The 25238-nt window shown below is 35.4% G+C and overlaps 1 protein-coding gene across 1 annotated transcript in view; it reads right to left on the bottom strand.

Annotated features, from left to right (window-relative positions):
* The window catches only part of LOC106884413 (WD repeat-containing protein 19), a 131529-nt gene that overhangs the window by 43910 nt on the left and 62381 nt on the right, over positions 1–25238 (bottom strand). The window contains exons 18-22 of the mRNA XM_014935776.3: positions 22808–22845; positions 20230–20327; positions 16839–16900; positions 14387–14497; positions 11477–11712 (exon numbers count right to left, since the gene is read on the bottom strand). Coding sequence (XP_014791262.2) covers positions 11477–11712; positions 14387–14497; positions 16839–16900; positions 20230–20327; positions 22808–22845 — 545 coding nt within the window. The remainder of the gene's footprint in view (positions 1–11476; positions 11713–14386; positions 14498–16838; positions 16901–20229; positions 20328–22807; positions 22846–25238) is intronic.

The following is a 25238-nucleotide window of genomic DNA, read 5'->3' as shown; positions in this document are numbered from 1 at the left end:
GACATAGTATGTTATGTGTATACGTGGATGTATATACATATATGTATTTATAGTGAACAGACGAGATCCTGAGATTCTCAGTATAGAAAGCACTTAGCAGTGCTCAGATGATTCAAACTTAGACTCTGGTAGCTTTACAAGGGACCAATTTTGTATATAAATATACACAGACATATATATGCACGTGTTTATATTAACATGTATATATATCCCCATATACATATATATATATATATATATTCTATACATGCACATGTGTGAACAAGGTATCACTCTCTCTCTCTCCCTTATATATATATATATCATCATATATATATATATATATATATATATATATATATATATATATATAAGCTAAAATCACACAACATCACTTTGAATGAAATATATAGATATATTTGTATAAAATTATATTCAACACATTCAAGTACACTCAGACAGGTGAAGGCCTTTCACTGCATAAATAGTCTTGAGAAAAAACTTCTCCTGCTAGACAACATGTAAAAGTACACTGGGTTGCAATTGATGTCACTGGATCACACTGGATACAATATGGCCTCTGTCAATTTCCACTATGCCATTTACTATTGTCACTTTCCCTATAAACTTAGCTCTCTCTGAAGCTGAGCACTACCTTTTTAGCAGGGAGCCTACAATTCAGTCTCTAAAACCAGTCAGTGATGAGTTTTGGAACTGTACTGGAGTCAGTTTTTGTACAACATAAAACTGTGCACCACTTTTAATAGTACCCCACCAGCACCAAACATCCACAATTGCTTCATGAAGCCAGCAACCATCACACTGGATGCCAAGCCCAGGCTGATTCAGTACCCTAGACCTATTCACCAAGGCCTGTTACTGTGTAGAAGACCACCTTGGCCATCAGAAGCATTCACAATGCACAAACATGTCCCAGGCGAAACACTCTGCTCTCTTCGCTGCCATGATGACATCACTATCAAACCAGCAGAAAAAAGGGGTACTGTATTTGTGTGACATACAAACCTCTATGAGACTGGCTGCTGCTCTCCCCTCCTATATCTATGATACCAATAACACTTTCCACTTCTTCAATAACTTCTCTTCTCAGGCTTTCCCACCTCCTTTTCACCATAGTTATTATCCTGTCAGTCTTCCATGCCTTTCAGCAGTTTCTTGAGTTCTTTATCACTCTTTATCTTAGTACCTCTACCTTTTGCCATTTAACAAAACTTGTTCTCACTCTTGCTTCTCTTGCATCAGTAACATCTGTGAACAGATCACTACAGTGGCCATATGTACAAGAATGACCCATCCCATTAAAAGGCGGCGAGCTGGCAGAAACTTTAGCACGCCAGGGGCAAAATGCTTAACGGTATTTTGTCTGCCATTACGTTCTGAGTTCAAATTCTGCCAAGGTCGACTTTGCCTTTCATCCTTCTCCCACCTTACCCACACCCTTACCCACACCCTTCTCCCACCTTACCCACACCATGAATGTCATCTCCTCCTCCCAGTTCCTCCATCTCCACTGCCATTGTAACCCAGTCTTAGAGGCTCAGGCTCAACACTTGGCCATTATATATATGGTTGTAGAATTGTGTAACATCTTGAGGATGGTGCATTTATAAATTACATTAGGTATTCTACAATGGGTTTGTAGAGGGCAGATGGTCCCAGGACGGCAGTTACATGGTAATGGATTGTGGGGATTATTCTCAGGAATGGAGGGGGGGGGGGTAATACTGTCAGAGGAGAGGCTAGAGATGGGGAAAGAATGGTATTTGTTATTAACTTTTTTTTACTTCCTTACACTTTTTTATTTTCTCTTGTTTTCATTTTCTCTTCCTCTTTCTTTCCTTCTTCTTTTCTCACCTTTTCTTTTGACCTCTCCACTTTAACATACACATCTCTTCTCCTCTCTCTATCCACTTAATACTATCACTATGTTCTCAAATTTTCATTCACACCACAAGACCCCTTTGAACAGCACATCGAATCTACATCTCCACACTTACCAATTTGTGATGACAAAATATGAACTCTTATTGAAATTTACATACCACAGACAGGAAGCATTTCTACCACTTCTACACATCACTTTCCTTGGATAATGGAACTGCAACTATAACATCTTTATACAGTTTTATTTTTATTTCTACATTCATTCTCCTAATTCTCTATATACTCCTTATTTGCTTCCTTTCCCAAAATAACTCCTCATATTGAACTCTAACACACCATCTCTGATGAAGGGATATCTCTAATATCCCAGAAACAGCTGTAAGACTAACTGTCTCTTTATAAATGTCCTGAAATTTCCACACAGCCTTGGCCTTGTTGTCTCACTTTATTTAATACACACACACACACACACACACACACACACACACACACATATATATACACACACACACATATACATAGATAGATATATACACATTTATATGTGTATATGTGTGTGTATATATTCATACAGGCACATGAATATATACCACATGTGTGTGTGTAGTTATATAGACAGATGTACATATGTATAGACACGCACACACACACATATATATATAAACACACACACATGTATATACACATGCACACATGTATATGCACATATGCACACATATATGTATATACACTTATGCACACATATATGTATATACACTTATGCACACATATGTATATACATGTATGCACACACATATATACACATGTGTGCACATATGAACATATATACACACATATATAAATATATAGTGTAAGTTAAATTGCATGACATATCACCAGAATTTAGAAAATAATTTACACATAGGCGCAGGAGTGGCTCTGTGGTAAGTAGCTTGCTTACCAACCACATGGTTCCGGGTTCAGTCTCACTGCGTGGCATCTTGGGCAAGTGTCTTCTACTATAGCCTTGGGCCGACCAAAGCCTTGTGAGTGGATTTGGTAGACGGAAACTGAAAGAAGCCCGTCGTATATATGTATATATATATATATGTGTGTGTGTGTGTGTGTGTCTGTGTTTGTCCCCTTAGCATTGCTTGACAACCGATGCTGGTGTGTTTATGTCCCCGTAACTTAGCAGTTCGGCAAAAAGAGACCGATAGAATAAGTACTAGGCTTACAAAGAGTAAGTCCCGGGGTCGATTTGTTCGACTAAAGGTGGTGCTCCAGCATGGCCACAGTCAAATGACTGAAACAAGTAAAAGAGTAAAAGAATATATATATATATATATATATATATATATATATATATATATATATATATATATTTATATATATATGTATGTATGTATGTATGTACGTATGTATGTATGTATGTACATAGATGTCTTTGCATATATGTATGTATAACTATAACTAGGTTTGTACGACAAACAGGAGAAATAGAACTCAATAATACATAGTACATATACATTTTTAATTGGTTGTAAAGTTACATAAGTGACTCCAGGCTAGAACTTTCATGCTTGGCATTTATCAAACTAGCTTCAAAATCATGAATTCACAGTTTATGAAAGGTGGATTTATGAATTTTTTTTCTGGTGTCTTCAATCAAAAATTAATAATTGTAGAGTCACTGACAGCTAAAAAGTTTCAAAATTTTCAAAATCTTCCTGTTAAGTAAAGGATTGGAAGAGAAAAATGGAATAAAATAATAAAATATAGTGAAACTAAACCATATAAACACACATGTAAGAATATAGTCACCCATACCTAACAAGAAATACAAATAGACTAAGACAAACATATAAAACATAGACTTATTGGGGCAAGCGAAAGCGAAATCAGGATGGCACCTGTGCCCAGCGTCGCCTTTCTGGCACTTGTGCCTGTGGCATGTGTAAGGACTTTCGAGCGAGATCGTTGCCAGTGCCCCTGGACTGGCTCTTGTGCGGGTGGCACGTAAAATACACCATTTTGAGCGTGGCCATTGCCAGTACCACCTGACTGGCCTTCATGCCAGTGGCACATAAAAGCACCCACTACACTCTCAGAGTGGTTGGCGTTAGGAAGGGCATCCAGCTGTAGAAACTCTGCCAAATCAGATTGGAGCCTGGTGTAGCCATCTGGTTTCACCAGTCCTCAGTCAAATCGTCCAACCCATGCTGGCATGGAAAGCGGACGTTAAACGATGATGATGATGATGATGATGATGATGATGATGATGATGATGATGTATGCCTAGACATGTTCATACTTATACATACACAAAATATGAAGTTATAAAGGGCTGTGTATACACATTAGAACAGTGGTTCTCAACCATTTTTGCCTATGGACCCTTTTGATTCCTATTTTATTCTACTGGACCCCCATAGCCATTCAACACATATTAAAAAAAAATCCTGCTACATTTTTATAATGAAATATTATTAGGAATTGCATAAAAAAAGTAAAATATGTTGTATATTGTAGAAGTGTAATCAATTTATTGCACATAAATTTTAACAACAAATCTTATATGGACTGCCAAGGGCCATATGGACCCCAGTAGAAAACTACTGCATTAGAACATACCATGGTATATGTAAGTACATGAGTATATATACTTGCACACATAAACAAGTTCGTAAACACAAACACACACACACACACATACAAATTCATGCATGCATGTACACATATGTATGCACATATGTATGTATATATACACAATAAGCCCATTTACATATATATATATATATATATATATATATATATAAATAAATATGATTTAAGGAAAAAACGATAGATTCTTCCCTATGAATTTCTTTCACGATAACTACTTGATAAATTCTTATATAAGAGTTTATCCTATTATTGTATTAATTAAATATATATATCTATATATATATATATATATATATATATATATATATATGCATATAAGGATATATGCAAATATATTTATTTATAAGTAAAAACTCACATATACACATGATTGTCATATAGACATACAAAAATGTGAAAAAAAATTTAAACAAATTCATATACCCATGTTTTAGGCAATGAAGTAGCAGGGGTGCAATCTAAAGCATTCATTTACTATGGGAAAAAATAAATTAGCTGTTTTAAAAGCATCTCTTTCTTGCTCTAAAGCAAACATGCTTACTTGTTCATATGCATACATAAGTATGTGAATGATTGTAAACACACACACACACACACACACAAATACATATATACAAACATACAGATACAAATATATTTATACATGTAAAACACCATCATCATTATTATTTTAACATCCAATTTTCCAAGCTTGCATTGGTCAGATGGAATTCTTTGAGGTAGATTTTCTACAGCCAGATGCCTTAGACAAGTATTTACACACATATACGTATTTATATAAAAATACACACAAATGTGTTTATGTATGTATATGATATGTGTGTGTGTGTGTGTGCATATATGTATATGATATATACATCTGTATGTATATATACATATATTTATCTATGTATGTATATATGTATGGAGAGAGGGAGGGAGGGAGGTATGCTTGCTTATTCAATTTACTTACTCAAAGAAAAAAAGAAGTATCTTTATGTGGTAAATGACAAGGAAAAATAATTATTCAGAAAAAATAGATGAAAAGAAATCTCAGACATAAAAGAAAAACAAAAACACATCAGGATTCAATGTTGCAATTTATAGCAATTTCATTTTCAGTTTGATGATTTTGAAGAATGAAAAACATAAGCGGTACATGAAATTTTATTTGAGTATTTTTCATACAGAAATTTAGTTTTTATAAAACTCCATTTGATTTCCTATAGAATAGCTAATGTAGAAAAAAGATATTTCATTTCCATCGAGACAAAGCTTAGAGCCAAGCTATATAAAAACAATAATTCTTGAAAATATTTTCAATAGACAAGTTATTGAATAGACAAGTTTTCCAGATGATTATCCCATTTTTAATATTTCTCTCTCTCTTTTTTCTTTTTTATTACTCAAATTTATGTATGTATGAAGACAGAGCATTACCAAGAACTGCACACATCTGTAAACTTAAATAATTTCTTAAGAGTCTGAGTGTTTAACTCTTTCATGGCTAAAAGATATATATATATAGAGAGAGAGAGGGGGGAGAAAGAAAGAAAGAAAGAAAGAAGGCATAGCTGTGTAGTAAGAAGCTTGCTTCCCAACCACATGGTTTAGGGTTCAGTCTCACAGCATGGCACTTTGGGCAAGTGTCTTCTACTACAACCTCAGACCAACCAACCAAATCCTTGTGAGTGGATGAGTGGACCTGGTAGATGGAAACTAAGAGAAGCTCATCATATATATATATATATATATATATATATATATATATATATCTTATATATATAAAAGAGAATTTGTATGTGTGTGTATGTTCCTTATGCATTCCAAAACTGAAATACCAATTTTGAAGAATGGGGTATCAAAAGATTCAATAGGCTTTTGGCTACCAAATAAACTATATTTTCATTCACATATTTGCATTACAAAAATTTAACATTGCATTTTTCTTTTAGTTACCTATTGTAAACATTTTATATCACCACCACAACAACAATGATGTCACATTTTCTATATGAGTGTGTTCGTGCGTTCATTACATACGTCAGGCCAATGACTGACAAGTATATGTGTATCACGGTGTATGTATCTGTCAGTATACATACATTTTTGTGATAACCAACACACACAGGGACAGAGATAGGCTTCAGGTGTGCATTAATGTGTGTGTGTGTGTGTGTGTATGTGTATAAGTTTATGAATAAGTTTATGTATGTAACTTTCTTCCACCCAACAGTGAAACACACCAATATTGAAAGTTTAGTTGCAGCCTGGACTTTAAACGAACAACTGTATTCACTTCGAAGTGCTACCAACATGAAGTTTTTGGCTGATTTAACAACACTCACTCTCAAATATATCTGGAAAAAAATGCTTGAACTTCATATGTATACATTTTGCTGTTTTCAATATTATCAATTCTATGAGTGTGTTTATGTGTTCCTTACCTCCATAGTAAACTATAGTAAAGAACATTTTACGCTGTTTTAATGAGCCCACGTCTAATGAAGTAGCCATCCTTATGGTTGGTGATCCCCACTAAAATCATATTCTCATTCATGTTCAAGATAACAACCTTAAACTTGTTTTACAGGCTCATCCCTCTTATCATGCTCTCTGGTATAGTCTTATTCTGTGAAATGGATAAGATGGGTATCATTTCAATATTCTACGGATTGAACCTGCAACAGGATAGCTAATTATAAACGAAAAGATGTTGTCAAATGACTTCTATTCTTACCAACTGATGTTAAGACTAGAACAATAAAATCAATTACACATGTCAAATAAACTTCATTTTCATTTACATATTTTCTACGTTATCTCAATAACCAGCTATAGTTATTTCAAAAACACTCCTCTGCAATGACCGCGTTTCATTAGAAAATGAAAATAGTTTCACACTTTCAATTTCAACCAAGATTACAAAGTGTTGCATTACGAGAGTGACGATGTGTGAATAATGAAAGTAATGTTTATCCGAATTAGTCACATCTGTATTATAATAAAGAAAGGTGCTTATTATCTACCTACCAAATAAACTATGTTTTTGACTTAACTCTTTTTTACAACTAAAATAACCTCGGCAACTATGTTGGGTCACACAATTTTCAGGTCATATTCGGACAATATTTCGATTTGCTTCTAATGTTTCACGTATTCATAAAATTCTACTCAGACAAACATTTATGAAAATGTACACATAAATATTGTATTAAAATAAGCCACAACCAAAAAAATTGCATTAAAAGACATCCGTTTTTCTATATCTTGTGAGGAAATACAGCCACACACACACACTCTCTCCATCTCTCACACACACACACACACACACACACACACACACATACACACACACACACACACACACACACGTCCATTTCATATACACATATATCTTACACTTTCTCCTCTCTTTTACTTTCTCCTCTCACTTCAAAGCAAATGTCGCCTTTTCACTTTATCCTCTCTTTCAATTTCTGCTCTCTTCAAAGCATACAGAAATTAAAACAATTTTATGGAAATTAACAATCATATGATTCCATATATGTTGAGTTGACAACTTTGCTTCTTCAAATGAAAGAATGCCATAAAATAACTTCCTTTGACACACATACACACACTCTAGGTAAAACTTCTGCACGAATTATGTTATTTCTTGCAATGTGCATGCACAAATTTACAGTTCAAATCCAATTGAAATGATGTTATTCTATTGTGTAATTTGTGTTTATGATGAGCATATTTAAAAACCTGATCTTTTCTCAGAAATCCTGTCCTTTATCTCTTCTTTCTAACATGTCCAAAGTGACATTTCCGTCCCCCACCTGCTTCATTCTTTCCTAAATTTCTTCCGATTCCTATGTTTGCGATACAGGAGATTACAATTTCATCCACAAAATACGTTCTCAATATTTTGATTTTCTCCTTCTCCACACTAAATTCATTTTTTTACTTTTTTCAAATTTTTATTATTGGTAATACATGGAGAAAAAACAGAGAGTATGAATTTTTAAGAATTTTACCCATCACCTCACCACTTTCCAAAAAGCTACAAACTCCCAAAGCTTTTTGGAAAACAGGGAAGTTTCTTCAGAAATAATGTCATTTACCTGTTGTTTCTAGCATGTCGGATTTTCTGGTGGTGGTCTGGTATTTTTTAAGTTTACTATCTCAGTGTAATTCTATGCAAATGGGAAACATCAGTCAAAAGTGAAAGATTGGGAGATTTTAGCTTTTTGAAAGCTGATAGGTGATGGGTGAGTGAGGTCGAAGAAGGGGCATTGAGTGTTTCTTTAAGAAAAATTAAACTATAAAAAATGTGCATATATATATGTGTGTGTGTGTGTGTGTGTATGTATATATATATATATATATATATTTCCCCAGATTCATAATCTCTATTTTTCTATGTAGATAACAAAAAAATTTCCAAAGAAGTTACAAATTAAGAAATTGCGGTGGGGATAAGAGGAAATTTAGATATTGAAAACAAGATTTCTGTACAAAATCATATTAACCCCCTTTTATACGATGAAACAATACATAGTTTCTATGATGGGTAAATTGGCGCCATTTTATATCTTTAGTTTCATGCATGTGCATTGTTTGCTTTTAATTTTACCAACTACATAGTATAGTAAGGTCAGTTGGGCACTGTCTGTGAGAAAAACAGCACCATGACGCAATTCACTCTGCCAGAAATTTGGAAACGACAAGCTGTACTGCTTGGCATTTGCACCAGAAGCTTCAGTAGAAACGTTTCAGAGTGTTTGGATGTCAATCTGAGGACATGTACAATCTGAGGACATGTACAATCTGAGGACATGTACAATCTGAGGACATGTACAATCTGAGGACATGTACAATCTAAGGACATGTACAATCTGAGGACATGTACCAACAGTGATAAAAATCAAACATCCAGTCAACATCATGGTGTCTGGAGTGATCACTAATGATGGCAACATTATGCCTCCATTCATCCTCCCACACAACTTCAGAATCAACAAGGAGGCCTACATCAAGTGCATGGAGGAGGTAATGCTGCCCTAGATCAAGAGGGTGGCTTCTAGGACACCCTATGTCTGGAAACAGGACACTGCACTATGCCACACAAGCCAGAGAACCTAGTTGTGGCTGTCAGACAATTTCTACAACCACACTACCCCTAACATCTGGCCACCTAACTCCCCAGACTGCAACCCCTTGATTATTATCTGTGGTGTGCAATTGAGTGAGAGATCAACAAAATTCCTTGTAACACCAAAGATGAACTGAAGGCAAGGATTATGGCAGCATTCACCAACTTAAACAAGGAGACCATCCAGAAGAGTTGCAGGAGATTCTGAAGTCATCTGGAGGCTGTGGTTGATGTCAATGGCAATTTTATTGAATAAATTTACTCTTTAGTATTTCAAGATAGTTTTCTGTAATTTTGGTAAATATATCTGTTAAAATGAGATGTCAGTGTTATTTTCATTTTGCGTGATTTGGCTGACAATTTATTCACCACACCCTCTATGTGTGTGCATGCGTGCATGCATGCGTGTGTGTTTGTGCACATGTGTATTTATAGACATACATACATACATACACACACACGCCAGATACAAGAGCAGACATGGTAATGTACATAGGAAGCTTGCTTCCCAATCACGCAGTCTTGGGTTCAGTCCTACTGTGAGGTATCTTCAGCAAGTATCTTTTGCTATTGATCTGGACTAACCAAGCCTTGCGTGTGGATATAGTAGACAGAAACTCAAAGAAGCCCTGTGTGTGTGTGTGTGTGTGTGTGTGTGTGTGTGCATGCGTGCGTGAATGCGTGTGTGCGCGTGTGTGTGTGTGTGTGTGTGTGTGTGTGTGTGTGTGTGCACCCTTATCTTGACATCATGTGATGGTTGTGAATGAGCAGTCTGTGCATTTCCAGTTTTCTGTGAAAAATATGCCTGGGCAAGGGGAAATATCTCCTTGCCTGGAAACAAGCAAAGGTTAGTGACAGGAAGAGCATTCAGCTGTAGAAAAATAGGCCTCAATAAATTCTGTCTGATCCATGCAAGGATGGCAAAGCGGTCATTAAATGTGGATGCTGAATACAATACATTACATTCATGTTTCTATCAATTTTAAAAGCAATAAAGAATTAAGAAGCATTTAGTAAAACATCATTTCTTTTTTGTTGTTTTTCGTGTAGTTATTTTTTTAATTTCTATATCATGCTGGTGTTTGGAACCTATGAAACTGAAACAGTTTCCAGAATAACTATTTTTTTTCTTTTTACTTGCTTCTCAGCTTTTTCTCAATGGAAATCAATTTTTTTTTTCTACATCAGTTGCTTTATAGAATACAAAACTGGAATTTTATGAAATAGATATTTTTGTTTGAAAAACATTTTTAAAAATTTCAATGTACCATTTATTATATATTATGCTGCTGTTTTTAATTTGTTTTAAAAATCATCATACTGAAAATGAAACCATTAAATATTGAACAATTTATTTCTTATGTGTTAGTCCTTTGTTTTTATCTTTAGTTTTCTTTTACCTTCTTTTTTTTCTTTTAATAATTTTCCCTTCACCTGCTTTCTTGGTTTTTTTTCTCTTTCCCCAAGTTAACAGATTACACATACATACATAGTCTATGTATGCGTATGTTATCATTTTGTTCAGAAACTACAAAAGGAACACACACAAAACCATATCTAATATTATTTGCCACCCACCAACTTATGTCAGCCATTTATTGTACATAAAATTTCAACTCTTTCTTTCACTAGAATATGCTAATCTTTGTATTTGTGATTTATACCTAAATATTTTTCCAAGTTACCTTTACTTTACCTAACTTTATAAACAAAATATACTCTGACCCACTTTTCAAGGTTTCTTCTGACTCCCCCCCCCCCCCACACACACACACACATCACTCCTCTTCTCTCAGCAAAGGATCCAAATTTCTCAATACTTACCGCCTGATATCGCCAGTTCTAATGGCCATGCGGGCTGTACCTCCAGCACAGGTTTTATTGTGTTCATCTTCTTTCTGATTGGTAATACCTTGTTCATAATGGTTAAGGGCTTCCATGTATTTCCCAGTGAGTTCCAATTCTTCAGCTGACTCCAAAGAAATGAATGGAATACTTTCCGGATCTAAAACTTTAGCAAGCTGGAGAGCACTATCCCATTGTAAAAGATCTTTTCGCATCTATGAAGAAACAGGATTGATGACTTTTATAATTTACTTAAATTTACATAAATAAGTTATTGGCTAAAGCAAAAATAATTCTAAGATAACATGTAGTGATGTATATTACATTTGTCAATGATGATGAAGAGGTCACAAGAAAAAATATATACTATCATATAGATATTGTTTTTCATTTTGACATCACTGTAAGGTTTTTGACATATAAAAAAATGCTTATAGTTGTGGACCTTCAGGCTCTGATTTCAAATCCAACCAAGGTCAGCTTTTACATCCATCTGAATTTGATAAAATAAAGTATCAATCAAGTATTGGGATCTGTTTAATCAGCAATTTCCCTCCCACTAAATTTCTGAAACAATTATTATTCAAAAGCTATTACATGCTAATTTAATTAGCAGGGATGTTACCATGAGGTTTGGTGACAACAAGACTTCACAAATGTCAAGAATCTTTCTTAGGATTCTTGCAGCATATAGATGATACATTTCTGCATGCTGTTAATACATGCCTCAATTCCAATATCCTTCACCTTTGATAGCAGTTTGGATGTTGTGCCAAGTGCATCAATTATTATAGGAACGATTGTCACCTTTGTTTTTCACAATCTTTCCATCACTCTGACAAACCCACTCTATAACATGGAATTGCAAAAGTCTATGATCTTTCACTTTTTTTAACCTAGTGTATTGATTCCGAAGTATTTCTATGTTTTGTGATCTGATTCTTTTATCTCAGTTTCCTTATCAAATATGATATTAATGTTCTTAAATAATTTTCCTTTCTTCAAGGTCACCTGGGCACAGTTTACTAAGCCAAATCTCAAGCTGATTCCTTTGGTGAGTCTGTGTACTATCTGCAGTAGTGTTTCTCATTGTTTATTGTTTGCAGCATACAACTTCATATACAAAAGGTGGTTGATTATCTTGCCATAGCATTTGTATCCAAGTCCAATTCTGTTGAACATGACAAAGTAAAGGAAGAAGTGATAAGAGAAAAAGAGTGAAAAGAGTGAGTCCCTTTGATAGATTCCTCTTCTAATGAAGCAAGGTTTAGTTTTTTATAATTCATTCGGTGGTCTGTAACTTCATGTCATTTCCTCATGACATGTTTCATCTATCTCTTTATTACAGGTGCAACTCTACTCATGACTAGTGATTCCACAAGTGGATAATACTGTCAAAAGTTTTCTTGTAGCCAATTTATTATACAACGCTCAGACCCTTCTTTTTCTTTCTGCAGTCTTCATTTATTGCTTTGTTAATTAGTCAGTGATCTTTAAAGCCATATGAACCTTTTGCAGTATCCCCTCTGTTAAACAGGTTACATTTATCTACGAGAGGGTACTGAAAAGTTCCTGGCTTTGGGTAAAATAAAATACAGGAGGATCAGTTAATTATGATTTTATAAAACATATTTCCCTCTCAGACTTACATACTTATTGCAGCAGTTCTGCAGCTTTTCTAAGCCCTGTAGATAAAGATCCATGTTAGAATACTGTCCACATCAATGAGATAGTGATAATGATTTATACCTAAACATCTAAACTGCATCTAAAAGAAGGCCATTTGACTGATCTCCAAAGATTCAATCACCAACATACTTTAATCAAAAGTTCACCGACAGTTTCTTCATTCTATCCTTAATATTTCTATTACAATGGCTTATAGCCATCCTACATCTCTCTCCTTTCTTTGAACCCCTCCTACCCCAACATCAAACATGTAATCCAATCTTTCCTCTCCAGAAATGCAACCATGTAGAATTCTAACTTGCCTACATTTTTTTCCCTTAGACATCAACTTATGGAAGTTCCAACTGATAGCCTGGACAGACCTGAAAAGATCATGTCCACTACTCTCTCTCTCTCTCTCTCTCTCATGTCCACTACTCTCTCTCTCTCTCTCTCTCTCTCATGTCCACTACTCTCTCTCTCTCTCTCTCTCATGTCCACTACTCTCTCTCTCTCTCTCTCTCTCTCTCATGTCCACTACTCTCTCTCTCTCTCTCCCCTCTCCCTCTCTCTCTCCCTCTCTCTCCCTCCCTCCCTCCCTTCCTCTCTCTCACTCTCTTGCTCTCTCTCACTCTCTCGCTCTCTCTCACTCTCTCTCTCTTTCTGATTACCACATAAAAATAGCAGCAACAGCTGCAACTAGATCAATGTGTTAACATTGTCTTGCTTTTTTTGAACAACATTAATCTCAATCATTGTTGTTGTAATAAATAATCAGAAATCCAAATTTTCTACATACAATAGTGCTAGACACTCCCACAATTTCTGTTGTTAAAAATCTTAAGTTAAAGTGATGCAGTCTTGAAATATCAACATTGTTGACCATTAACCAGATACTTTATCAAAATATCAACCTCCAAACAGACTAAGTAAATCCACTCCAAAGAAGAAACCATTAAATATTGTTTTAATATTAAGTTCTCTGCTAAGGTCAACTCTGCCTTTCATCCTTTCGTGGTCAATAAATTAAGTACCAGTTGCATACTGGGGTTAATCTAATTGACTGGCCTCTTCTCCCAAAATTTCAGGCCTTGTGCTTAGAGTAGAAAGGAATATTAAATTCTGAAAAAAAAGCAAGAGTAAAGTCCAGAATGTTAGGAATTAGGAATAAAAAAGCACAGAAATTCTCATAGAAACATCGATTTAGGGAAAGGATTTTACCTCTAAAGCTTCTTTTGGTTGAGAGGATGACAGGAACGATTCTTGTGCCAAATTGAACTCTTTCAGAATCATGGCAACATAACCAATTAATAGATTCCATTCCTCAGTTTTCTATGATTAAATAAATACATAAATAATGCTTCAATACATGTTTAAACATTTATATCTAAATGCTACAGTGGATGTCAATATTTTGGGGAGTTTTATTTTCCAATTGCAGTCTTTTCTAATCCTAATATTTCTTAAACATTAAAATCATTTATGCACTTATATGAAATCTGTATTATAAAGTTCTGTCTGGTACAGCAATTCATCAGAGTAGTTGATGTTGCTGTTGTTTAGCTCCAGATCAACCTTGATCAAGCAGACATATGATCAACGGTATTTTGTCCTTGATTTTCTTGTCTTTCTGAGGATTTTTTCATGCAGTAATTGTGTATCTAGGATTGCATTATCTTCTCTACAAACAACAGTAGAGTGAGTGATTTGAGGTGGATTTGACAACTACTTCTATCAAGGTCAAGCAAGAACATAGAGGCTTCTCTCATTGGTTCAACATCAGTACATAGCTCTGGTTCCTCATCAGAAACTTTTCTGTACAATTACCAGCTAAGTAGTATTCCAACAGATCAGATTGCCGAATATAGAGTGATTTACCGAATATAGAGTGAAAGGTACACATAGCTAATAAGAGATCTAATAGGTCAACAAGCACATGATTTTCCACCTTTCTGTAAAGAACTGTTTGTCATTTTGCTGTGCTTTCTATGTGTAAAATATTTTGCAAGAGACATCCTTCAACTTTTAATTGCTTTAATACTAAAGAGAAAGTGGTACACTGTTCCCATACTTATGCATTCAGTTGTTACTGATTCTTATCTTATATATCTATAAGATACTACTGTATCAATACAGGTTGAAGATCATACCTGCTATGACATATCTTAGTATAACACCACACTGACTATTTGTGGAAAAGTATGAACATGTTATTTTCCTTCCCCAAAAAAGACCTTTGTCAATATAGAAAATAGGTTAGTAAGTTAAAGACTATTTGATATACCATAGAAATATGTTTACAAAAATATTTAGTCTTGCTGGTGCAGAATAATAATAATGCATTTTTTTTTTCTAACCTATACGACAAATTTTTATTTTAAGTCAACTGATTACATTTCAAATTATAACATCTAAATACAAAGAAACAAAGAAAGTGAAAAAGAAAAAAAGAAAAGAACAAAAGGGGTTAAGCAGCAGATGGGGGGAGAGGGGACAATGGGCCACACACCCCAGAGAAAGGATGTGCTCAGTCACACCCCACAGACATGATTGTGATGATGTTGCCACAGAGAATGGCCAGTGACACTCACTGCAGCAGCCATTCCACCTCGTGGGGCTAATTTCTCAGATGGGCCACTGTTATCTCAGTTTTGCAGAGGAAATCAGTATTGTGGGATCCAAGAACACTCAGGGTCTTGACGGCGACTGATATAAACTGATAGTGGCTAGTGAGGCCCCTATATTTATTGATTTTTCTCTCTTCTGCATTACAGGTGATGATGTCAGGTTTGCAGCCAACACAGCAAGGTTGGAGCTGGAGGATGTGTCACTGCACATCATGTCCCAGACTAGGAATCTGCCTCTCTCAAATGGGAAGAGGGTTATTCTGTCCTCACACTTACCATTCTCTCAGTCAAGACCTTCTGGCTCCAGTTGAGATGGGAAGCCAGCTGCATCAAGGTCCCTTCCAACTATGCGTGTTCAAAGTGGCATGTCAGGAGAATCAGCCTGTGTTAAGGCAACAATTTATAATTGATTTCAAGTAAAATTGTATGTCATCCCATGACTTTCTACATGTAACTCTGAGCTGTCAATAAACAAGCTCTTAACATATAGTAACTGTTTCTGTTGGCAGTGTTATTTATCACCAGGCCAACCCTATTTAGCAAACTATTAATCAAAAGTACTTCAGCTATAATCATCCTATCGTTCTTTTTTTTTTCTTTCTTGACATAATGTATCTAATCCTACATTATCCAGTGTATTCTTCTATTTTTCAAAAGATGATAGGATGTGGTTTGAGGGAGATTTGATATATTTTGAACAGGTTAACAACCATGCAAAGTTTCCCCTCATTGCTCATATTGAATGTTTATAGGCATAGTTCTGACAAATTCTAATCAAGACTAAATATAGTTAAGTGCACTTTCATCATCACCTTCAATTTAGGATATATCTGCCATACAGCATATTGCCTATTTGTCTTATTCCTTTCTACATAATATGATCTGTAAGGTTTAGCATCATAAATACATTATTAATATGTTGCAAACGTTCGACATGCTTTCACATACAGATTCTTTGATAATCATGTTAGGTAGCATTCAATATAATATAACAAATCAATATGACATTTGACATTAAGCAACGATTGAAGTAGCAAAATTCTTACCCCAATTTCCTTCAGATCCCTCACCATAGCAGGGCATTTGATTTGTCGATAGATCGCAATAGCTTCAATAGACAGATGATATTGGATGTGAGAACTGGTCAGCTTTTAACTCTTAACCATTTCATTCATCTAACAGCACAATTACAAGCATTTAAATTCTTTTTGCTCTTCTTACTCATGGCTTAATTTGACTTTCATAACTTCTACATAAGAGAGTTCCTTTTGATTGTCCTCTTTCTCCACTGCACATTCCTCAACAACATTGTCATAATCAACATCCTTAGCAACACTGCCAATACCATCTCTATCACTCTTATCAATACCACCACCATCAATACCACAAACATCAGCACCAACAATTTAACATCTTTTTACCATGATAGCATGGCTTGAAAAGGCCTGCAATATGGAATTTTTATAGACTGCTTGAGCCTCACCATATAATTACTTCTATAGTGTATATCTTCTAGCACCCCCTCATGATAATGCTCTACCATCATCCCATATTCACAAGTGAGGGTTGAGTGCACAAGGCATTTGACTATTTGATTTATCTGATATGATGTGAGGTCAAATCCACTACATATATTGTGTTTTGCTTTGGGGCACTACCTTAGGTCAACCAACTGTCTGAAATAGGTACCAGATTATCTAGGAATATTACATACTAGCTTTTAATCTACTGACCCTGAATAGGAAGATCTGCAAACAGATCTCTGACTTGTTTTGGAGAATTTGTTGCATTTGCTTCCTCCAGAGTCATATCCCAATGATGATCATGTTTGTTGCAAAAAAAATCACCAAAAAAAAATCACATAAAAAAAAAATCACATAAAAAAAAAATCACCAAAAATTATTGCTGGATTTCACAATTAATTTTGATTATTCCCAAAATTTATTTCCAGGTTTTAAAAATCGTTATCGAACAAAAAAATTCGTCACAAAAGGTTACGTAAATAAATTACCGAAAACAATTACAGTAATGAAAACTTCAGAATCCAAAATTTCAGGACTGTGGGTCTGGATTCAGCTCAGAATGATTTAAATTTACTCATGGAGTCAGCCTGATTCCAAAATAGTATGATACGTTAGGCTACGCCCTTTAGGAGCAAAGTTTGAAAAGTGTGACACACTGATATTCACATTTATTATATTAGATGATAGACTGACATCCTATCATCATCATCGTTTAACGTCTGCTTTCCATGCTAGCATGGGTTGGACGATTTGACTGAGGACTGGTGAAACCGGATGGCAACACCAGGCTCCAGTCTGATTTGGCAGAGTTTCTACAGCTGGATGCCCTTCCTAACGCCAACCACTCAGAGAGTGCTTAAAAATTTACCGTTTATTCATGCATTTACATACATAATATAATTTAAGCTATTAACTCCATCTCTAGAGGTCAATCATCTGAAAATATAGATATAAATATTATGTTTAATATTTGCATTAGGGAGTTCTGTCGAGGTTAACTTTGCCTTTCATCCTTTCGGAGTCAATTAAATAAGTATCAGTTATGCACTGTGGTCGATGTAATCGACTTAATACCTTTGTCTATCCTTGTTTTTCCCCTCTATGTTTAGCCCTCTGTGGGCAATAAAGAAATAAATATTTACCTTAGGGTTTGACCTGTCATCAAGTGTTTTATTCCTGTGTACCAGTCTGAATTCAAACAAGTAACTCTATTCCTAAACTAATAGCATTAACATTTTTATCCGCTAGGCCATTGATGCATGTTCAATTAATAGTACAGTTTTTGGTTATTGTATTTGTCTCTCATTAAAGACAATCATATTGGCCAAGTTTGGTTATAACAGACATACAACATGACATTGGTTGATTTAATCATAAGACTTGATGTAACACTGGTTGGGTTATTATAAAGGTCTGCTACGACAATGGATTAGTATTAACAAATGTAAATGGCAACGGTTCAGTTGTACACGTTTGACATGGCAATAAACAGTTCGTAATAAATATTAAAAAAGTTTCCAGCTTAAGTAACTGACTTTGCAACCACGTGGTTTTGAGTTCAGTTCCACTATGCAGCACCTAGGCCATCCAATGCCTTGTGAGTGAATTTGGTAGAGGGAAACTGTATGGAAGCCTATCATATATATATGTGTGAGTGTGTGTCCGCACTGTTCGACAACCAGTGCTGGTTTATGTCCCTGCAACTTAGTGACTCAGCAAAAGAGACTGTTAGAATAAGTACCAGGCTTAAAAAAATAAGTACTGGAGTTGATTTGTTCAACTAAGCCCTTCAATATGGTGCCCCAGCATAGCAACAGTCATTTGCTACTACACAGACATTTAATAACCAGCAATTCTACAATTGCCTCCCAAAAAGTTTATGAAATTTGACCAAAGGTTTTCCCCAAAATTTTTAAAAAGAATCCAAATAAGTTTCTGTCTAGTATCCTCAAGCAGCCATCTTATGAAAATGTTACACACAGTCCAAATAGAGCAGCCTCCATCAATTCATAGACTGATACATCAGAGATGACACACATGCTATAAAAATGGGAAAAAAAAGAAGACACAGAGATGACACAAAAGACAGAATATTCAACTCTGTTGATAGTGCTCACACATAGCCTTTAGCTGTAATGGTTAAAACAGTGTAAAGAACTAAAGTAAAAATATAGGGAGAATAATTATGTAGAAACAGACTAAGAGAAATAAAGGGAGGGAAGGTGATGCAGAGAGATGGTGGTGAAGATGTGTCAGGACATACTCTCAAGGTACTGTGGTGGAGGTGCACGTGTGTGTGTGTGTGTGTGTGCGTGTGTACCCTTGTAAATGAGCATCAGCATTATACAATGTTGTTCATTTTCAGTTTGCCACGAAAAACATGTGTGGCCATGAGGTAGTGGAGTCCTACCTTTTTAAAATGATAGGATGTGATATGAAAGAGACTTGATTGCTGTTTCTAGCAGTTTGAGCATTATTAGCTTACTGTTACACTATGCTTTTATCTGTATGTTCTTGAAACATATGAAGTCATATTAAAGAAGAAAGTTAAGCTAAAATGTGTTAATATATAGAATTTAGGCCTGGAAAGGCATGTTAGGGAAAAGACCGGCCTGACTATCAAAGCTGCACCAACAGAGGCGCCACCTGCCATGAACATAACAGGATTGCAAAGACAGAAAGCAAACATGAACAGCACAAGTCCAGAGCCAACTCTTTGCTTTCAGCCCCAGCAGACCATCAGTTCCTGACCTGCAGCAGGGCCATCAAAGCACGCATCAGACTGATCAGCCACAGCCAGACACACTGTAACCCATCTTTTCCACTGTGATGTCCCTGGCCATCGCTAACAACAACAGACAACAAACTAAGTAATAAACGGAAAGAAATAGGGATGACCAAAAAAGTACAGTACCTTCATCAATTTCAAGGTTTCTTAGAGCTGCTTCTGCTACAACCTCCCAATTATTTTTGGTGCCAAGAGCTTCACACAGTCTCAGACAATCTTTCCACCTGGAAGAAAGAGATAAAAGCCAAACTTTTAGTACATCAAGAAAATACTCTCCCCAGTGCCCTCTTTTCCTTTTTTCTTTTTTCTTTTTTCATTTTCTATAAGACTTGAAAATTAGATTATTAGACACTTCATCTCTCTTTTTTCTGGATGTTCAGTCTTCCAAATTCAAGTATATTTGCACAGATATCCTATAATTTGTACTAGATTGTGTTTGAGTAGGATTAGGGTTAGAGTTGAGATTAGAATTAGAGTACACCATGAGTCACTACATTAAGTATATTAGTCTGCACCTAATTATGTATTCTTCATGCATAAGGCATTCTTGGTAAATTTTCCAATATCATTATTTTAAATGACACTGATTAATCCTAATATAAAAGCTATATCCTCTCAGTCAGTCTAAGACCTGGTATTTATGTGTTAGGCTATAATTTGCTGAGGAGGTCTAGTAAGACCGAAATATGTCCAAAGTTGTTACTATACTTACCAAAAGTCAGACTCACTCCCCACTGTGTGTATCCACTTAATTTTAATTCTAGAAAAACCATACACACAGTTTTATATATATCAGCACGCACCACACACGAATATATACACAAAGCGAATTTAAATCATACTTTCTTCTTTTTCGCTGAGGCATAATAATGTTTGCAACATTATTATAATAACATATTATACTTCAGAGCTGTAGTGTTATGTTCCATTGAAAAACACCTCAACAGCCATGTGAGAGAGAGAGAGAGAGGAGGGAGAGATCATCATCAGCATCATCATTTAATGTCTGCTTTCCATTCTGGCATGGGTTGGAAAGCTTGACAAGATCCAGAGTTACACTGAGTTCCAGTGTCAGCTTTGGCATGGTTTCTACTGGATCACCTTCCTAATGCCAACCACATTACAGAGCTATAAGATATTAAGCTGCGAAATGTGAAGTGGCCTATGCTATAGTTTATAACAGCTGAAATAGAATAAGGATGCATTTAAGAAATGCAAAGATGTGCACAATCAACTTGTTATAGAGGTTCAAAACTGAAGGAGAATATTTGAAAATAACTTTAACAAGTACGAGTAGGAAACCCCTGTTGTTTCTCAGACAATAATCTAATATTCTATCTATGGTACACACACACACACACATACACACACATGCACATACATACACACACACACATACTCACATATACGCACAGGATAGGGAGAGATAATTGAGCCAGTAAAATTTTTTTTTTCTCTCTCACTTCTAATTAATTCCAGAAGTAATTTCTGATGACTTTGTCTATTTCAATAGTTCTATTGTTTTAAATACTAATAAATCCATTTTTCATTTATTTTTATTATACACTGGTATAAACAGTGGCAATCGAGCAGAATCATTAGCACATCAGACAAAATGCTTTGCAATATTTATTCCAGCTCTTTACAGTCTAAGCTCAAATACTGCCAAGGTCAACTTTGCCGTTCATCCTTTCAAGGTCAATATAATAAGCACCAGTTTTGCTGGGCATGTGACAAAATGAGAAACCATGACTATACACTGGTATAGTCAGGTCGGTCCCCATTTTGATTGATTGTTGAAGTCACAATGTTTCAGCTGTTGTACCCTCTGGCCTTCTTCAGTATTTGGAAACACACCATGTATAAGGATAATCCCTCAGAATTTCAAACAAAAATGTTTTAGTTGTTATATAGTTACTTTCAGTGGTTTTCAACCACTTTTCATCTCTGAACCCCTTTCATTCCTATTTTACAAGGTTGAACCCTCATAACCATTGAATGTTTAAAAAATCCTATTACATTTTTAGAATTAAATATCCTAAGGAATTCTATAAAAACATTGTTAAACTATCTTCAGCATTGTAGAAGTATAAACAAATTATTGCACATAAATTTTAACAACAAAATTTAATATGGACCCTGCAAAGACCATATGAACCCTGATTGAAAACCACAGTTTTTTACCATTACATCCCTATCAAACTGATATCTTTATGCTGTTGTGATAGTTTGAGTAAAATATAAAAACAGCAAATAAATATTTACATGGGCACTCAACCAGCTATATTACAGCTAAATCTTGATGATTTCCACTCTCTTGTCTTGAAAAAGAATAGAAACATTGCCAAATTCAGCACTGGATATATAAAAATACAGGATAATCATGATCTGAGGCTATATAACTGCAACAGTATTGATAATCTGAAGTTAAAGATAACAGTAATAATATAGCTATAGAACATAGCCAATGACAGAGCTTCTATGCAGATTGAAAACAATCTTTGCTGCTAGAAATAGCAACCAAATTATCTTTAACCATACTCCACAAACTTTTAAAAAGTTGATGAATACATTGGATAATGTAGTCTTCATTATACAAAAAGGCAGGATGGTCACAATTGTATTTTTGATTACATGTCTGTTTTATCAAGACTGATCTAGCATAAACAACAGTAGTAATAACTAAAGCCCAAATGAATCTCACCTTCTTAATTTGATACACAATGCCAGACTCTCTTGAAGCTGAAATGAAACAAACCAAGTGTGAATGTAAATAGTATATATCTAATATAGCCAGAAATATACAGAAACAAACATACTCACTCATACAGATACACATATAAATATACACAGAAATGCACACACACACATCAATTGATAAAAGAGAAAATTATGAAAAGTTTCTCTAGTGAGAATGAAACATACCTCATTTACAAAGTAAACACATTAACAATTATATTGGTATAAAAAAAAGTACCTCCTAAATCCAGGATAACCTCATTTATCACGAGAGATAAATCTCTCTCTAGATAACATGATAAGGCTCTCGCTGTTAAAATTCTAAGATGATCTGGTACCTATTTCTTATTTCTTTATTGCCCACAAGGGGCTAAACATAGAAGGGACAAACAAGGACAGACAAAGGGATTAAGTCGATTACATCGACCCCAGTGCATAACTGGTACTTAATTTATCGACCCTGAAAGGATGAAAGGCAAAGTCAACCTTGGCGGAATTTGAACTCAGAAAGTAACAGCAGACGAAATACTGCTAAGCATTTCGCCTGGCGTGCTAACACTTCTGCCAGCTCACTGCCCTCTGGTACCTATTTCTGATAACTAGGTGAACAGGGACAATGTAAGATATAATATAATTAATGTTCTACCTAGAACTGCTAGGAGCAGATTTGAACTCATACCCATGTGCAGGCAGTGCAAAACTGTATCCCCTTCAACCATCCTACATCTAGGACGTCAGCATAAGAACTTCATGTGATCCACATACAGAGATGCTATCAGCAAGGTGTGGATTGATAATGTCCTCAGCAAGAAATTTAGCATACAGGTGGTTCCATCAAAACTCCATTATCAGTTCTCTCCTATTTACCTAGATGCCAATCATCTAGGTATCATAACTGAATCAGTCAAAGATCTAAAGAAGAAATTCAAAATATGGGAGCAAAGCCTAGAATCAAGAAACCTCAAACTAAATTTGGCAAAGACAAAAGTTTTAGTTATAAGTAAGACAGAACTCTACTGACATTTGGAAAGTGGCCATACCTAATATATAGAGAATGAATAGGCACGTGGCTGTGTGGTAAGAAGCTTGCTTCCCATGGTTCAAGGTTCATTCCCACTGCATGACATTTGGGGCAAGTGTCTTCTACTATAACCTTTGGTTGACAAAAGCTTTGTGTGTGGATTTGGTTGACAGAAACTAAAAGAAACCCATCGTGTGTGTGTGTGTGTGTGTGTGTGTGTGTGTGTGTGCGTGCATTCTCCATTACTGCTTGACAACCAGTGTTGGTTTGTTTATGCACCCATAACTTAGTAGTTTGGCAAAAAAGAGGGACAGAATAAGTACCAGGCTTTGAAAAAAAATGTACTGAGATCAATTCATTCAACTAAAAATTTTTCAAGGTGGTGCCCCAAGCATGGCCACAGTCTAATGACTGAAACCAGTAAAAGATAAAAGATGTAAGAATTTCATATGGTATATTGAATATAAACTATCGATCCAAAAGGAGTAGTATGGGATCACAAGTAGGCTGACAGAGGAAAAAAAATCTTCATATAATACAATTGTACAGAAGTACTAAGCAGTAAGAGCACTGATGAAACAAAGTCTTTCAAATGCTGAGAAGGCTCCATAGAAGTAATTGATGGCTTCTTATTACCTAGATGACCTAACTAGCAGGGAATACAGGTGCTTCAAAACCATAGTTGTCAGAGTAAGAACAGAGTGGAGTTATTAGCATTGTTCTCAATTGATGTTTACAATCATATAGATCCTCTGTTCATAGATATGATAGGCATATCTATTCTTTAAAACTGTTTATAAATTTTCCCAAGTGAGCAAGACAAGGAGACTGATATACTGCAAAATAGAGTTGTATTGTAACTTTGGCCACTTAACTCTCAACAGCTAAATCCAGTAAGCTGTAAGTGCCATCAGGTAGTTGCTCTTATTGTTTTTGTTACCTGCTTAGCCTCAAATCAACTCTGATTCTACAGGTCAACAATCACAGATAATCCATTCTTGACCAGTGTCTTTTTGTATATCGTCATCGTTGCCGTCATCACCACCACTGCCACCGCCACCGTCGTCGTCATCATCTTCATTATCATTTAATATCCATTTTCCATGCTGGCTTGGGTTGGATGGTTTGACCAGAGCTGGCATGCTAGAAAGTAGCACCAGGTTCCAGTCTGATTTGGCCTGGTTTCTACAGTTGAATGCCCTTCCTAATGCCAACAACTTTACAGAGTGTGTTAGGTGCTTTTTTTTTTTTTTTTAGTGGCACCAGTATTAGGCAATATTATCCAATGTGTTCTTCCCTTTTGCAGACAGTAGATCGTAATTTCAGAGAGATTTGGTTGCTATTTTTAGCATGGAGTGACCACATAGAGGTTCTC

This window comes from Octopus bimaculoides, chromosome 1 (genome assembly GCF_046866305.1).
Source record: "Octopus bimaculoides isolate indiv1 chromosome 1, ASM4686630v1, whole genome shotgun sequence".
Lineage (NCBI taxonomy): Eukaryota > Metazoa > Mollusca > Cephalopoda > Octopoda > Octopodidae > Octopus > Octopus bimaculoides.
The sequence above is the reverse complement of the archived record's forward strand: the minus strand, read 5'-3'. Positions and strand labels throughout refer to the sequence as shown.